This window comes from Liolophura sinensis, chromosome 8 (genome assembly GCF_032854445.1).
Source record: "Liolophura sinensis isolate JHLJ2023 chromosome 8, CUHK_Ljap_v2, whole genome shotgun sequence".
NCBI lineage: Eukaryota > Metazoa > Mollusca > Polyplacophora > Chitonida > Chitonidae > Liolophura > Liolophura sinensis.
The window spans coordinates 31,171,074-31,188,280 of record NC_088302.1 but is presented as its reverse complement, the minus strand read 5'-3'; the positions used below and the strand labels follow the sequence as shown (position 1 = coordinate 31,188,280).

The 17,207-nt window shown below is 40.1% G+C and overlaps 1 protein-coding gene across 2 annotated transcripts in view; it reads right to left on the bottom strand.

Annotated features, from left to right (window-relative positions):
- The window catches only part of LOC135474026 (neurobeachin-like), a 142,102-nt gene that overhangs the window by 9,575 nt on the left and 115,320 nt on the right, over positions 1 to 17,207 (bottom strand). For both annotated transcript variants that reach the window (XM_064754008.1, XM_064754009.1), the window contains exons 38-46: positions 10,041 to 10,158; positions 9,406 to 9,508; positions 8,250 to 8,365; positions 7,745 to 7,857; positions 5,839 to 5,979; positions 4,326 to 4,445; positions 2,925 to 3,077; positions 1,325 to 1,397; positions 196 to 290 (exon numbers count right to left, since the gene is read on the bottom strand). In XM_064754008.1, the coding sequence (XP_064610078.1) occupies positions 196 to 290; positions 1,325 to 1,397; positions 2,925 to 3,077; positions 4,326 to 4,445; positions 5,839 to 5,979; positions 7,745 to 7,857; positions 8,250 to 8,365; positions 9,406 to 9,508; positions 10,041 to 10,158 (1,032 nt within the window). The remainder of the gene's footprint in view (positions 1 to 195; positions 291 to 1,324; positions 1,398 to 2,924; positions 3,078 to 4,325; positions 4,446 to 5,838; positions 5,980 to 7,744; positions 7,858 to 8,249; positions 8,366 to 9,405; positions 9,509 to 10,040; positions 10,159 to 17,207) is intronic.

The following is a 17,207-nucleotide window of genomic DNA, read 5'->3' as shown; positions in this document are numbered from 1 at the left end:
TCAAGGGCTGTGCTTGATTACAGGGTACAGTAAGTTCTCAGTAAGAACCCGTTCATAAGGGTACAGCAGATTTAACGGCAGATCCCAACAAGGATGTACATCTATGAACACCACCTCTCAAATCAGCAGAAAGTTAATCTTCCATTTACAAACAGAAACATATGAGAACTGCGGTCAGTCGCACAATAGGTGTACCTCTTTCATGACGGGGTCCGTCATTGTCTCCAGGTTAACGCTGCCCTCGTAAGTCAGGTAGTAGAACACATTTGTGGCCCGCACAGCCTCTGGTCCTGTCAAATGAGACAAATACAGGGTATGAAAAGACAAGTATGTCTGGTACAGGAATAAATCAAAGGACTTATGAAGAGTATAAAGAATGCCTCAAACACACACTACTGTAACGCATAGTTCTATTCAATAAAACCAGCTTTTAGGTTTAGCAATACCAGTTTTATTTTGTTTTGTGTTGAAATAAACAAAAAAATTAAAAATCCATCCTTATATTTTGCCGGATCAGGATTTTTTTTTTTTTTTTTTGGCTTATAATTCCTGTTTTTAAACGTCATGTAAATCTGTTTTTAACAGGAACAATTGCCGGTCAAATTGTACATTTCCCCCAAATTACATGATTTTTTTCAGTTTTTATTTTATTCTTATACCCTCCTCTGACACTGAAGAAAAATTCAATCTGCCAGTAAAAAACAAACATTTTACTTGGTGTGGCCTTGGCACAAAATATGCATTATGGTTAAAATGCCTCATTCTTTTCTGATTATTTTTTCTTGGTCCCTGGATATAAATACGTCAAAGGTCGGATATTTTCAGAAATTACATCATCGTTGATCTTGCTCGGAACTCTGTGAACACACCCAAAGTGCCCTGGGCCCAGTGAAGCGCGTCACTACAGTGTGGGCATGCACATAGGTACTGCATGGCTTCTTCTGGGCAGCTTAGCGCCCTCTCTGCATCCCTACACCTGCCTCCTTTCGGTCCATTCCCAACACCCCTGCCCCCATCCAGCCAGATTCCGTTCGTTCTGACCCATACAGTTCTTTTTACACACGGATCATTGTTGACGTCACCGCTGCAAGCTACTTAATTTCCGGACTAACCACTACTGCCTTAAGAAAACTGTGGTTTGAAGCCATTTTAGCCCCCCAAAGTGAAAGTTGAGAAATGTTTTCGTACTTTTATATGTTATTGTACATGATAATAAGAAACAAAACCTGAGCGTTTCATGTTTCCTTTAATGCATCATTAACAAGACCTTGTAATGAAATCATAAATTCTTCCAAAAGTGGCATTGTACAACTGCTGTCCGTACCTCTCTGTTTGTAGCCAAAGATCAGGTCTATCCAATGATGAAGCTGACAAGAAACAAACTCGGACTCCAGGGCCTGGATAGAACGTAAAACTTAACGTAAATATACATTTAGGAACCATCTGTTCCAATATAATCACAATATTCATGAAACAAAGAAGATTTATGCTGAATTTGACTGAATTTATTTATTTAGTTGATTGTTGGACATTTTTTTTTAATAAGGAATATTTCACTTTCCCAACTGTGGTCTGATTTATAGGTGGAGGAAAACAGAGAGTACAAAAAACATCAACCTCTGCAAAGGAATGGGCAATACTTCTCAGGTGTGATGTCCAGATGTGTGTCATATTGAAAGGTGATGTCCAGATGTGAGTCACCTTGAGAAGTCATGTCCAGATGTGTGTCATATTGGCAAGTGATGTCCAGAACTGTGTCATACTGGATGTGTGTCATATTGGCATGTGATATCCAGAAGTGTAGCAAGTGATGTCCTGATGTGTGTCATACTGGCATGTGATGTCCAGATGTGAGTCATACTGGCAAGTCATGTCCAAATGCGTGTCATATTGGCAAGTGATGTCCACATGTGTATTATATTGGCCAGTGAAGCCCAGAAGTCTGTCATATTGGATGTGTGTCACATTGGCAAGTGATGTCCAGATGTGTGTCATATGGACAAGTGATGTTCACATGTGTGTTACATTGGCAAGTTATGTCCAGATGTGTGTTATATTGTCATGTGATGTCCAGATGCATGTCATATTAGCATGTGATGTTCATATGTGTGTCATATTGACAAGTGATGTTCTGATGTGAATCATATTGGCAAGTGATGTCCAGATGTGTATCACATTGGCATGGTATGTCCAAATGTGTGTCACATTGGCAAGTTATGTCCAGATGTGTGTTATATTGTCATGTGATGTCCAGATGTGTGTCATATTGGCAAGTGATGTCCAGATGTGTGTCATATTGGCATATGAAGTCTAGATGTGTGTCATATTGGCAAGTGATGTCCAGATGTGTGTCATATTGGCGAGTGATGTCTAGATGTGTGTCATATTGGCAAGTGATATCCAGATGTGTGTTAGATTGACAAGTGATGTCCAGTTAACTTCATGTACGACAACTTCAAACTAAAGGTATTTACACACAAACAGAAATGTTAACGAACGATAAACACCAAGATATATTCACTTATTTGAGTGTTTTAGAGTCCAATGGAGGAAACCAGTGCCTGGCACAAACCATCACCTTTCACCACGTACCTGTCAAAACCTGCTGATTTGAAGCCACTGCCAATGGAACAACAGCTGGATTTGAACACGCAACCTCAATGGTCAAGGGACTCGCATGTTCACTACATGTATAATTTCATCCAAATCAAAGGCTTACCCCTACCCATACCCAAAAAGTCAATTTTAATACAAGGCTGTGTTAATATCATTTGTATATCAGTTCTAGTGTTCACCTTAAATGTGCATGGCAATATTGACCATGCACAGCAAAGTGTGGAGTAATATCTAGTATTCCCTTCAGCAGTCCCTAACCTTCACAGAATCATAACAGAATTAAGACTTCATGTTAACAGTGATCCTACCATTCTGCTGAGCCTGATGAAATCCTCCGGGGATTTAGCCCATGGAGGCAACACCACGTTGTCCACAGTTTCACCGTCCTCGGTCTTCCCCATTGTGTAGCCGTTTATGTTCTTAAACATTTCAGGCAGGTAGAAAAATTCCGGTATCAATTCCTGCAAGGAAAATGTTGACCAACATCACAAACCATTGCAGTGATTTATTACTGATTTCAACATTACGCCTAACTACAATGTATACTACAAAGTCAAATGTCTAATCTTGGTGTTTATAAAATGCATTGACAATTAACACACAGCATTTGGGAGTAATTCTAGACAAATGAGATGTAATAAATTGTAATTCATATAGCTGCACCAATAAAAAATGTCGATTTTTGACAGGTGGCCAGATTATCGGGGGCCGCGTGTAGCCAATAAAACTTCATTTTACATGTGCAGGTATTTCTTTCACCAATATGAACAGACACTCCATTTCCTTCATTTTTCATAGTGATCAACTGTTAAAGTTTTTGGATTTAACAAAAAAAAAAGATCCAAGGTTGACCAATGAGCAGCAGTGCGCTGCTTTACAATCATTTTTTTCCTCAGCATGATGAGTGCATTGGTGCCTGACAAGTACCGGTGGTTTGACAATTTCAAGATATCTCAGAATGTCAGTATAGCTTACACCCATTCTGGAGTGAGGGCCTCATCTTCGTCACATTCATCACCGGAATCATTGTTTGAACAGAAGGACTGAAATCCCTTCCGCAGATCCACCCCCAATCTGGGACGGATGTCGATTCTATGTCTGCGCTTGATCGCAGTTATGTTATGCTGTACCGGTACTTTGAAAGTTGCTTTTATGTACAAGTACGATTTATTAGCTTTTCCTGGGGTTGTTACTCAAAAAAAAAGACAGCATAAACAAACCCTTATCAGCAAAACACTACTGTGGGTTTAGGGGCCTTAAGCCATTGCTTGCGGGATTAATGTTGGCTTCACTGGCTGAAGGTGGCCCTGACTGGACACCTGCTGCGCAGACGCACAGACAAAATTCCATGGCACGCAGCGCAGTGTCGGTCTTCACTGTTCTGATTAGCATTGTTTGTACAAAACGGGGGTCTAAATGCACCCGATGTGCAGAGTTTGGGCTGTATATTTTTTAAATGGAAAAAAGTAGTGTTTTGTACAGCGTCCGGTGTTGACAGGATTCCGGTATGACAAGGGTCCAGATCTCACAAGTTTCACTGTATCACGACCATCACGGATGCTCTGGTTTTACTCTCTACGCTGTAAGACTTTTACATTATGTCACATGCAAAGTGAAAAACGACGTTACATATTTCTTGAGTGTTGATATAAGCCTGTACAAGGGATCCCGGGGTGGATAGTGGTGAACATTCTGACTTTTCATCTCACCTTGACGTCTGATGTGTCTCTCTGTGAGTTCTTCCAGGCTTGACTTACTGAGAAGAATGTCCGGTTGGCATGATCAAATTTCCCACCTTGGAAGTTGAGAAAGATGGATGTGAAAGGTTCCTGCAGAATAAGCACACATAGGTTTAATCATTTCTCATGCATAATCTGCTTCAGAACAAATCAAACAGACAAAGATGACAATCTCAGTCACCGCTGAACACAAGTGAAAACAACTTTTAAATGAAATGAAATCCTGTCTCTTGCCGATCGTTTCTTTATTTTTACGCAGTACTCAAGAATATTTCACATAATGCTTGCCGCCGTTCTATAAGTGAAATATTGTTGAGTACAACGTATAAAGAACACATCTGGCATGTTAACAGGAAAATCTGAGCAGAGCCAAAAACTGCAAATTATATATTATTCATTCATTTATTTGATTGTTGTTTTACACCACACTCAAGAATTGTTCACATGCTTGCTGCCTTTCTATAAGTGAAATATTGTTGAGTACAACGTATAAAGAACACATCTGGCATGTTAACAGGAAAATCAGAGCAGAGCCAAAAACTGCAAGTTATATATTATTCATTCATTTATTTGATTGTTGTTTTACACCACACTCAAGAATTGTTCACATGCTTGCTGCCTTTCTATAATTGAAATATTGTTGAGTACAACGTATAAAGAACACATCTGGCATGTTAACAGGAAAATCAGAGCAGAGCCAAAAACTGCAAGTTATATATTATTCATTCATTTATTTGATTGTTGTTTTACACCACACTCAAGAATTGTTCACATGCTTGCTGCCTTTCTACAAGTGAAATATTGTTGAGTACAACGTATAAAGAACACATCTGGCATGTTATAATAATTCATTTATTTATTTGATTGTAGTTTTACGCCGCACTCAAGAATTTTTCACTTATATGACAGCGGCCAGCATTATGGTGTGAGAAAACCGGGCTTGGAGAACCCACAACCATCCGCAGGTTGCTGACAGCGGGCGTTATACAAACCAGACCTGAAGCACACATGGGATCTTGGTGTAGGTTTTTCCTCAGGATTCATCGGAGCAATAAACAGTGACGTAATTATGGGTTAGGGCCATTTTGTGCGAAAAGTTCTAGACTGTTGACATGCATGATTGGCAGTTGGGCACCTGACACCAAGACACGTGAAGTTTCTGAGCACATTTAAAGTACTACAATCTACGCTGCGCAAATACAGGACAATTTCAAATAAACCCATTTTAAAATAGATAGTTCTGCCTGCATTAGATACACAGGCTTTGTAAAAAATAAGCAGAACACCGTACGTACCCTAAAGCTAGGGTACAACAAGGGAGAAGCAGGAATTCTACAATACACACAAAATTAACCTGGCTAGTACCTTGTGAGCTGGAGGCCAAAGTGGGATTTGAACCTTCACCCATTCCACTCCCACAGGGATGTCAGAGTTTTGAGGAGAAAGAGAAAGAGAGAGAGAAAGAGAGAGACAGAGAGCTTACCATGCGTATAAGCCAGTTGAGGGTGAAGGCAGATGTGGAATAGTGGGTCCCGTAATGGAATGGTGGTATTTGTTCATGCTCCCAGCTGGTATAGCGCTCCTCAAAGAAAGCTCTGCGGGCAGGGTTTAGAGCCCCAATTGGCTATAATGCAACAACAATATCCACGGCTCATAAATACATAAAGTATGAATAGTACATATATAAAGCGCTGTCTGCAAACCTGCAGAAGAAATTAACATTTATTGCAGTTGCATGATTTTTAGCATAATAGTTCATTCACACAAACAATAGCTTGCACAATTTACAAAAATTTCCGTATAAACAATAATCTAATTTTTTGTTTTGTTTTCTTTCACTATTTGCCTTTCTTTCCTGATTGAATCTTATTGTTATTTTATACCAACTTATTCAAAAAATCATATTGAACATGTAATAGCATGAATCTTACATGTATCAAAAACAAAATTAGCAGTGCTCCAAAAGTCAGTAGCAAGTAACACTTCCAAAGATTTCATCACATAATTTTTCATAAAAGAAATCTCTACCTCTGTAGCTATCTCCATAAGAGAATCATGTGCACATAAACAAGGGAGGTAACTCAAGCTGGCAAATCAGGCAAATGATACCTGTCCAGTTATTTGCTCTGAACACTGGGCTAAATATACACTGTAAACATTCATGCCAGAGAAATCCAACATATATTGGGACAAGATAAGCTCTGGCAGCCTGTGCTGATAAACGACTTTTCTCTTGTCACTGGTTGGATTTATCTCTACAGTAAGCATCCAGTTACTACAAACTATCGCTTTTTGTTTCTTCTACAAACAAAACTATTTTCTGGGGTATGCCACATGGTTAATCCCTTCCAGTATTTAACCTCTTTGTTAAAGGTAATGCTCTCCCTGTAAACTATCTTGGACTTTTCTATTTAATTTGAAATCTTCAGACAGAAGGTCAATGTTTGCATACTGTAAATCTTCAACTTTTTCAGCCACTTTTTTCATTGTAATTTATGCATATAATTATTATGGAAATGGTGCTAAAAAGGATTTGTTTGTGTCATTAAAGATGAAACTTTGGTAAAACTGTGCCAATCATTTTCTACACCCCACAGTTCTCTCAGAATGTTTCAAAATACTGGTTGTAGAGGCACTTGCAAAAAGGTTGAAGAATTGAGGTATTTCTTATCAGAGGCCAGTTTCACCAATAGAATAAACACCTCCTTTGCTTAGGAAAAGCCCTCGGCAAATCCCACTGAATGTTTATTTACCTTACAATGGGTCAACGTAATGACCTATTATCATGATATCACCTTACTATGTGATTTCCTACTTTCACCATACGGAACATACTGATTAAAAATTTGAAGTACAGATTAATAAGCTTTTTAAAATTAAACTGAGCTTTGCACCAATGAGTACAAAACATAATTTCATGTAAATTCAATTTAAGTCGACAATGATATAGCCTTTACTGTCTAACTAATTCTCTGTTAAAGCATAAAGAAAAAAATTCTTGGCCCCAAAAGGACCTACCATATTTCACCTAAAGTTTGGTATGTTCTTTCAGTAGTGCATAAAAGCCTTAAAATACTCTTGATGTCCATACTTAATTTTTTCTGATAAGAAAGTAATCAAACTTCACAAAAAACATCTTAAGAGGCCCTATCATGTGGATGCATCAATCCAAATCCAACAAACTGTGTCACTTGCAAACTGCTAATCTTCAGGTGGAATGCAATAATTTGAATGTGGATTGGAAAAAAAGAATTTATCCCAGATTGTTTTATGCCATTCCTCATCACAGGGGTATAAATTAAATGTAGGTATCAAACAGGTAGATCTCAGGGGTGGGGCAAGCTTTAAATCTGTTTTGACTGGAACATGTACCTTTTCTGCTACCTTACCTTGGACAAGTCCCTGTAGTTACTAGGTTGACTCAGATCTAACTCTTCAGAGTCATAGTTAACAAGGACCCATGGGAATATGTGGTACTGGTTCAGGTCATTGTATGTTCTCCCTGTGAAGAAAAACAAGCAATTTATATATTAAACTGGCATTTCTCAGCAAGCAAACTAATTTAAGTTAACAAATATATACTTCAGCCATTCAGATTTCATACCATAAACAAACCTTACCTTTTTTTTCATTTCCTATTGATTGGCTATTCTGTTATCATAAAACTAATAACTTTCTTTTATTATTTCTTTATATGGTGTATATAAACCTTAAAATCTGTTTAACAAATTTAAATAGTAGCTCAAATTCTAACAAAACCATACCTGGCCCTACAATACAATTTCATACTCATATTCTGTCTTAAAGTTGAAATTTACTTCAGATCATACATTTCCAAACTATCCCATAAGTTTTTCACACAGCTGTTACAAAGTATACCAAAAATAATCTTACCTGCTACTGTGTTAAGATAAACTAGGTAATCAAAATTTGAAATTTCCCTTCGCTGCCATTTCTGGGTCATGCTTGACAGCTTGAACAACTGTTTTCCTACAGCCAATGACATTCGCCTAAAACAAAACAAGTTTAGATAATTGTACAAGGTGACAATAGTTTAAGGATTGAACTCAAGAGCACACAACACAAAAATAAATAATTCCAGAAGTCTTACTTTTGAAAATCAACATGTTTGAGCCATGAGAATAATAACAATACTAAAGTCTAAACCAGAACAAAAATGCCTGTAATTTAGTCAAAAATTAAGTTAACAGATGAAATGACCTGAAACATGAACTTGATCTGTAATTTGTCTTGGTGAAGTTGCGTACCCAGTTACAATCCAGAATAATCAACTGTCTTGATTATTCTCTGAGGAAAGCTGTCCCTGAGTCAATAACAGTTTAAATTGTGCTCAATCTGTTAAAACATGGGTAAAAGCACCCAAAAGTCATGTACCACATTTTAATTCCATACTATGAACTGTCACGGATAGAAGTCTAGAAAATTGTCCAACACATGCCAAAAACAGGCAGAATTCTGTTGAAAATGGATGGACAGACAGAAGCGTACCTGTACAAAATTGAACACTTCATTCATTCAGCAAAAGGCATGTACTGTTCACATGAAAACGTTCAGTAAACAATTCCACAATAGCAGGAATCTTCTCCTATTCTATATTCATCAGGGCGAATGTTGTTGCTCACATTTGCGCCTAACATGAACGATGAGCACTGCTGCCTTTGTCGTAAATTTAACAGGGTCACTGTTGTTGTTGCTCACATTTGCGCCTAACATGAACGATGAGCACTGCTGCCCTTGTCGTAAATTTAACAGGGTCACTGTTGTTGTTGTTGTTGTTGCTCATATTCATGCCTTACAACATGTAATCATCCATGATGGCTACTGATACTGTTGCTGCACTACTGATACTGTTGCTGCACTACTGATACTGTTGCTGCAAGATATTCATTAGCATCATTGTTGTTGTTTGTGCTTATGTCTAACATGCATGGTAACCACAACTGTTGTTGTTGTTGTTTTATTTAACATCCACGGTACACATCAATGCAGTGGTTGTTGTGTCCCCACCTCACCTGTGTTGACCTCTTACCTGGCCTGGGGTAATCCATACTTGACACCGACCCCCACCCGGGGCAAGGCGTTCACTACCTTTTTGACCGTGGCATGGTCAGCGAAGGCAAACATGACAGCAGCTACAACAGACAAGAAATGCTCATTAATAACTGATACAACTATTCATCACTCAGATCATCGGGTTCACACGGGACCACTTCATTTCTACTGAAACATCCATCAGATTTTAATTCCACCTGCCACCCAGTATGATTGATCCAGCGCTGTCCCAGAGGGTTACTGAAGAATAAATGATGACAATACAATCTGGGTATGGGCCTACTGCTTTCATAACTTTAGTGTCCAAGTCAAGCATACTTGTATGCATGTATTTATACACCAGTTTCGGGTTTTCTTTGCACAAGAATTTTTTAATTCTTAAAATACTTATGTAAGATGTATGGAAGGAGGAAATCAGAATTCCTAGGTGTATGTCAAATCCTCAGCCAAAGCAGCGAAGACTGAATTTGGGCATGTGACATAGGTAACATGTAAAAGAAAAAAAGAAAAAAAGAAAAAACAAACAATGCTTAAGCTAAACTTCCAGGTCAAAAGACAGTTGCTGACAACTGGCATGCAAATAGCATGGGTGGGTAATACAAGTGGACTTACTTCGGTTGGACATGAAGATTTCGATGGCCACATTTTGCAGGAGATAGCGTCTGGAAAAGATTGCTCTGATTTCGTTGAAATGCCACTTGCCATGTAAACAATCCACATAGGACAGCACCTGCAACACAGAAAACATCGTCTGGTGAGATATGAGAGTGAAATGAACATCTCGTGCAAAGATTTCAATAACTTTTAATGTTTCTACTTAACTAAACGAATCTTGGCATACATGAAAACCAAATTATACATGTGTAGCCAAGTAAAATAAGTAAATAAATAGAGAACAAGTATCCCGGAAGTATGGCAAAAGCAATACATTTGGAGAAAAATGGCAATATATAATTTTGTCGAAAATGGACAAAACGGCCCGAAACTCGAACTTAGTCAAACTTACCACGGCAAGGCCACGTGCCAACTTTCAATTCAATACGACAGACCGTTTTGAAACGAAAGTCTGCAAACAGGATAGCAACGGTCATAATTTTGATGAAAATGGTCCGAAATTCAAATTTCATCTGTCAGTCATCGTGGTGAAGCCGCATATCAATTACAGGTTCATCTCTATACGACAAAACCGTTTCGAAAAAATCCCACAAAGTTGTTTAAGTCCAAACAAAAAAAAAAACAAACAAAACAGTCGCAATTTTGTTGGAAAAGGACGGAACAAACCGAAGCTCGAATGTGATGAGTAATTTGTCATGGTGAAGCTATGTGCCAACTCAATACCATGCACTGTTTTGAAAAAAGGTCTGGAAAACTAATTCAAGACTGACAGACAGAGGTGCAAACTACAGTCACCTCCGGTAACAGTAACAAAAAGTGCTAATTAAAAAGTACTGCATCGCACTGTGTTTATTTCTCGTTGAATTATATTACAAAAATACAAGGGGCTGAAATATACAGCACACTTAATTTCTGAAAGAAAAAAAAGTTGGACGGAGCCCCAATATGATTGAAAGATTCGCTGCACACATCGTACTTTGATACCACCAAACTGCATAGGTATGGAGAGCCAACACCTTCACAGCTTGACGCCCATGACAATCAGGTCAATCCATCATTGTGGAACAAATCTTGTTTGTCGCGCATAGCTTGTTCTTCTGCAACGTGTCATAATTAGACAATGTGTGAAACAATGATACAGGGCCCGGACACTGGAGACAGGGTCATGGACCTATAAGCCAGGCTGATACACAGTAATATGAACACATGATTTGTGACGATCGGAGCAGCGGCCGACTTCATGACGCCTAAACTGAAAACAGCACACCTGATGAGCGTTTTCTGAATCACCCAGTTCCTCCATGGCCCGGTTAAAGACGGCATGCCGAAGGTTACGATAGCACAACCCATTCATCGGTTTTTTAATCTTTCAAAAACACCATGTAGACGTGGGAAGAAAAAAAAATAAAGAAACACCAAGCGCAATGTAGTACAACTATTTCCACACAAAAATTTGTAAAATTGGAAGCGTTGCAAAAAAGTGATTGTAGGAGAAGAAGAAAAAAGCACACTCGATTTTTTTTCATGTTGAAATAAGAGCTTTGAGATGCACGTGCGAAGACATTGGAGGGGAATTGGTTGCTGAAACCCGAACTGTTAGCTTCAAAACTGTTGTGATCTCCATGGGTTATGTGCTAGTTTTCACGTGAAGTCGTCCAAACTTAGTTGGATAGTTGTTTCCACTCTTTTTTTATCTCTGGTTACGCGAAAAAGCCCAACGTCTCAGCGAATATGACAGCTTAGATTATCTTCAACACTAACCAGACCCGCGTAGAAGGGAACTCATTTCCAAACCGTAATGGGCCGAAGAGACCCGGAGAAATAATCAATGTGTCATAATGGCGTGTAGTGTCTACACACGCGGTGCCCAGTAAATAAACAGACCCTAAACAACTCTCCCATAAGCATCGTATCTTAATATGAGTTTGTCACAGACCAATGGTAATCAATTTAAATCCAAGATGTGCCTTCATAAAACACAATGAACGTCGGTGTATAGTGAGAAATATACAGTCGACTTCTTAAAGATAAACAAACAAAAAGAATCATTCCCCAAAGGCCAAACATTCTTGAAGGCAAAATGATTTGTGGTTGCGGTCAGCAGAAAAAATGTTTGTTCGCAAAAATAGGTCTTATAAGTCCATGAAATGCTAATATCGTACTAAAATATGAGCAAACTAAATTATCCACCATCCATACACATTGGAAAAGCTCGTAATGATACGATGATGATATACATATACTCAAGGTTTATTCAAGCCGTCCACTATATGAAAACAAAAGGTCAAAGCCACTGTCCAGGACAATTAAAGTTTCTATTAAAATGTTTTTAACAAACTCACCCTTACGTTATACGCCACGCTGAGATGAACGATAGTAAAGCCAATAAAGCGAAGGCATAACTGTTTTAATTTCTCCCAAACAGCCGGTTAATCTTTTTTTTGGGGGGGGGGGGGTGGCATCACTAATTGCAAGTGAACACCCTTTTTTTAAAGTCTTCATCAATATCAGGTAACACTGTGTATCTCTATCCACCATTGTCCAAAACAATTGGACATACAAGGGTTCAAAGTCTTGGGGAATTTCCCAGGACATAGTTTCCTATATATACAAGACGTCCTTTAATGATGCTCCTGATTGCAGCTATATATAACAAAGTAGTGTTGGAAAAGGAAACTGTAAACATCTTTCTGTTTATGCATGCGAAATTTGGTGACCTCTGTACTCTCAGGGAACAAATCATTATTATTATTATTATCTCACAAGTGTCGTGAATTAACCTAGGACATCGTTAAAACTATTGGACACGAATAAATATTGGTCTTTGGCACTTACGTTACTGTTCTTCACATATTACCAAATCTAATTTTGCAATAGCGCCATCATAAAATTAGTAGAGTGAAGGAGTCTCCTTGAATTATTGCAGGACGCATTCTTAACAGTTAGTTAGCTTGGAGTGGAATCTATGAGACATCCTACCAAATTCTAGGTGTTGACATCACCAGATAAACTGTGTTTTAATGAGGATACATTCACCAAGAAAACTTCCTTTACGTCTTTCATGTGCGTTCTTGCTACCACAAAGGTCGGAATGCGCTGCTTTATCCTTGGATCACTGTGTAACATGTCCATGTCAGTCAAACCGTGCATGCTCTCACCCAGGTCCGCGTTTAACGGAACAATTACAGAGAACAACTGACTGGAGACATGATTTCTGTCGTCTTCAGACAGATACTTTGTCGGGTGATAACTGTTACATCAGGCTGACGGGGCTTGCGGCTCCAGAGATGCTACTTCAAACCCTCATCCACTTCACTTTAGTAAACCTATCTCTCTGGAATTGTAAACAAGTCATAGCAGCAGACACCGCTATACATCAGAGTCCCACAGAGCATGGGGGCAAGGAACCATACCGCTAATAGCATTACGTGTACACTCGCTGCAATCTGACGGCCAGCATGAAGGCTCTGGTAATGCTGAGGCATGCAAGACGCGGAAGTTTGTAAGCAGAATAAATGTATGGCCTATAAGCTATGCAGTTTACATCACTGAGGGATACGACGAATAAACATGGCCATGCAAAGACTTGCTGACATTTTACCAATGACCCCGATTACAGCAGGAAACCATATACGTCCATTTCTTCAGATCCCAGCATTTTCTTTTTAAAGAGGCAATGTCTGCATTCTTCTTTTCAGAACGATGCATTTTGTAATTTAACTGTCAGATGAGGTTTTGTGTGATAAAAGCAACGACTGCATGACTCCATAGGTTTTTGCATGTGCACGTTTGACAGACAAAATTTAGAAATATTCCAGGTTAACTTTTTTTTTAAATATGTAGTGCGGAAACACTGTCATATTCTTACAATGTCATACAATCCTTGTCAACGTAACTCCGTTATCAGGAAACAGTTGGCTATGGGATGCCAGTCAGAGGACTGGCAAAAACAATCCACGAGAAAGAAAAGTTATACAAAGATGATCCTTGTAGATAATAGCTGTCAGTGAAAATTGAGACGTTGTAAAGCTGGGCAATGGAGCGTGCATGATGAGGGTTAAAACGTTTACAGGCGACCAAATCTACTCCGACGGCCACTTTGGGCAATTACTCCGAAATGCAGACGGGGATCACAAGCATATTAGACAGTAGGAAGGCGCACATGTGTTCTTGTGTTTTTGTAAGCTAAGTAGCGATCCTAAATTTTGCACGTCTATCACAGAGCTCTGCTGCAGAAGAAATAGAGTGGACGGATTGCAGAAACAAACCGGTGAAAGGCAAAAAGGTGGGATCAAAGAGACGAGGAGCTCTAACCCAGACCGCCGCCCCCTTGACACCTCTTGACCCGGGCTCACTTCGCACAGGTCTAATTTGGAAAGACATCCCGTCAGTTTCAATAAATGCGGCTTTTCCACCACACCGTGATGTGCAGTGGATGCGTCCGCCATGCAGACCTCTTTCCTTCACCAGCACGTGCGTTCGACCCGCCATACGAATCATGGAGTACAGCGAGTTTTAAATACAGGCACAACCACAACTCCCACAATCTGTCACGTCTCAGGCGTACAAAGCCAGCGTATACAAGAATACCCTCAAACTGTTTACACAGAAGACTGCATACTTTTCTTGTGACGGAAAGAAACATTCTAGCCATGCAGCATGACCATTACACCTAAAGCATTCTTTTTTCTAGTGAGCAATTGTTCTCCCAAATGTTTGAATGTAGACCTATAGATTTATATAATTCCAGGCAACTTCATTGCCAGAAGTAACATGGACTTCGGATATATCTATATATACAAACACATCTTGTCTACTTTAACTCGTTTTATTTTAATTCTGTAATGTCTGTATTCCACAATCCAGTTGGCTAGTTCACGTGGTCTCCTTGTTTTGAAGTTGTTTTGACATCGTCTTTCAAAGGACGGTAGTAATAACTTTTTTCCTTACATTATCCTAGGGGCCTTCGTGGCTCAGTCGGTTAGCGCGCTAGCGCAGCGTAATGACCCAGGAGCCTCTCACCAATGCGGTCGCTGTGAGTTCAAGTCAAGCTCATGCTGGCTTCCTATCCGGCCGTAAGTTGGAAGGTCTGTCAGCAACCTGCGGATGGTCGTGGGTTCCCGGTTCCCAACCACCATAATGCTGGCCGCCGTCGTATAAGTGAAATATTCTTGAGTACGGCGTAAAACACCAATCAAAAAAAAATACATTATCCTATAAACTCATAAATTCGAACAAGGTTTGCAAAAAGAATCTGACGAACAAGATGAGATGATGAAAATATTCAGAGTAGAAAACAAAAATCGAGTAAACACCAAGAGCTCTTGCACAGAAGTGCAAAGTTGGGGATCTATACCAAGGCATCATATACATCACTCATTGATAATGTTCGTTTTTTACGACGTTTAGGTTTATCAGAGGAAGGAAGAAAGCTGCCCAGGGCACCCACCGAAAATCGCCAGGTACTGACGCCCTTTCGAGTCCAGGGCACCCACCGCAAATCGCCAGGTACTGACGCCCTTTCGAGTCCAGGGCACCCACCGCAAATCGCCAGATACTGACGCCCTTTCGAATCCAGGGCACCCACCGCAAATCGCCAGGTACTGACGCTCTTTCGAGTCCAGGGCACCCATCGCAAATCGCCAGATACTGACGCCCTTTCGAGTCCAGGGCACCCATCGCAAATCGCCAGGTACTGACGCCCTTTCGAGTCCAGGGCACCCATCGCAAATCGCCAGGTACAGACGCCCTTACCGAGTTTAAGACAGCCATAGCTGGATTTTAGCACCAAAACCTCATCGGTCAAAGGATCTCCAGGAATAACCGATTAGGCGGTTGACCGAAAGACCCTGGCACCTATAATTAAAGCCAAAATATACTGTATATGGTACATTCCTAATGCATAACAACTTCGGAACGATGACACGAATGGCGTTCTAACGCACAACAGTGGACTGTGTTGCGTGGTTTTAGGTGTCAGAGCATACGTATCTTTTTAGGTTCTATGGTTTGAATCAGGATTAGGTGGTTTATTAGCTTACTTCAACGATGCATTGGTTACGCTGGGTTGAGAGTCATGACAATGATGTGTATGAAGATTGCGAGGTGTTACAAAAAAACTGTGCACAGGGCCGCAACATGCTACAAAGAGGACGGCACGGCTGGGTGTTACGGGACCATAAATTAAGGAAGTGGGGGGGCTTGCAACCAATGAAATGTGACATGTCCGGATGCCTCCATTAAATCTCATTCATTTAGCAGCTCTCGACTTTACCTATACCATGAGGATGTGTTTGGGAGTTTGTGCATGCGAATCCCTGGTGGCAGACCGTATTGCACATCGCGTGTCTGACGACATATAACCTGCTGGGAACTCTACCCAGATACACCGCTCACGGACAACTCTTCAGAATGGCCCGCTGTCGTGTCTGCCGTTATCAAGAAACTTAACCAACGACGTTTTGAGAAGCGAGGCCTTTTGTCTCACTAAGTTTCCTCTGTTGATTTCCTTTTACCTCCGGGCGACTACCGGCTTCCCGGCAGAGAAAGACGGGCATGTGTCAGCCTTTATAAGGAAGCCATCTATTAGCCGGCACTCTTCTGCCAGCCCTAAAGACAGTCGGTCGGTCAGCCTTGACTCGACTGTTACAAAGATGGCGGAAGACACATTCTCTAATATGGTCATTAATAACAGCACGCTGGCCTGGACCGGGCCTAATCGCTGCCATAAAAACACAAGGCTCTGCCAAAGATTGTTTAATTACGTTCTGATTACATTGGTGCAGATCAAATATTGGAATCTTCCTCTAGACCCAAACTGCCCTGGTACACGGAATTTATTAAATAAGACTATTAGGTTTCCCCCACTGTCAAGATCGTAGACGTTCTCATCCGTCAGCGGCCACCTTCTAAAACAGCTTGGGGGAAAAAGAGTCCACTTTCTCCGGGCCATTCTCCTCAATTAGCTCGGGCCGCCAGTGATCATATTGTCACAGAGCTCTTAGGATTCCACCAAAAACTGTAATTTAACCTATTTATCTCTGCAGGGAAGTAGCAATCTAGTTGAATCCATGCTTTCTGCCTTTGTCAAGCACAGATCGTTTTGTTCGCTAAGTTCGATATAACAATGATGAATCTTTATATTTCATGCGATCTTTCTTTCTT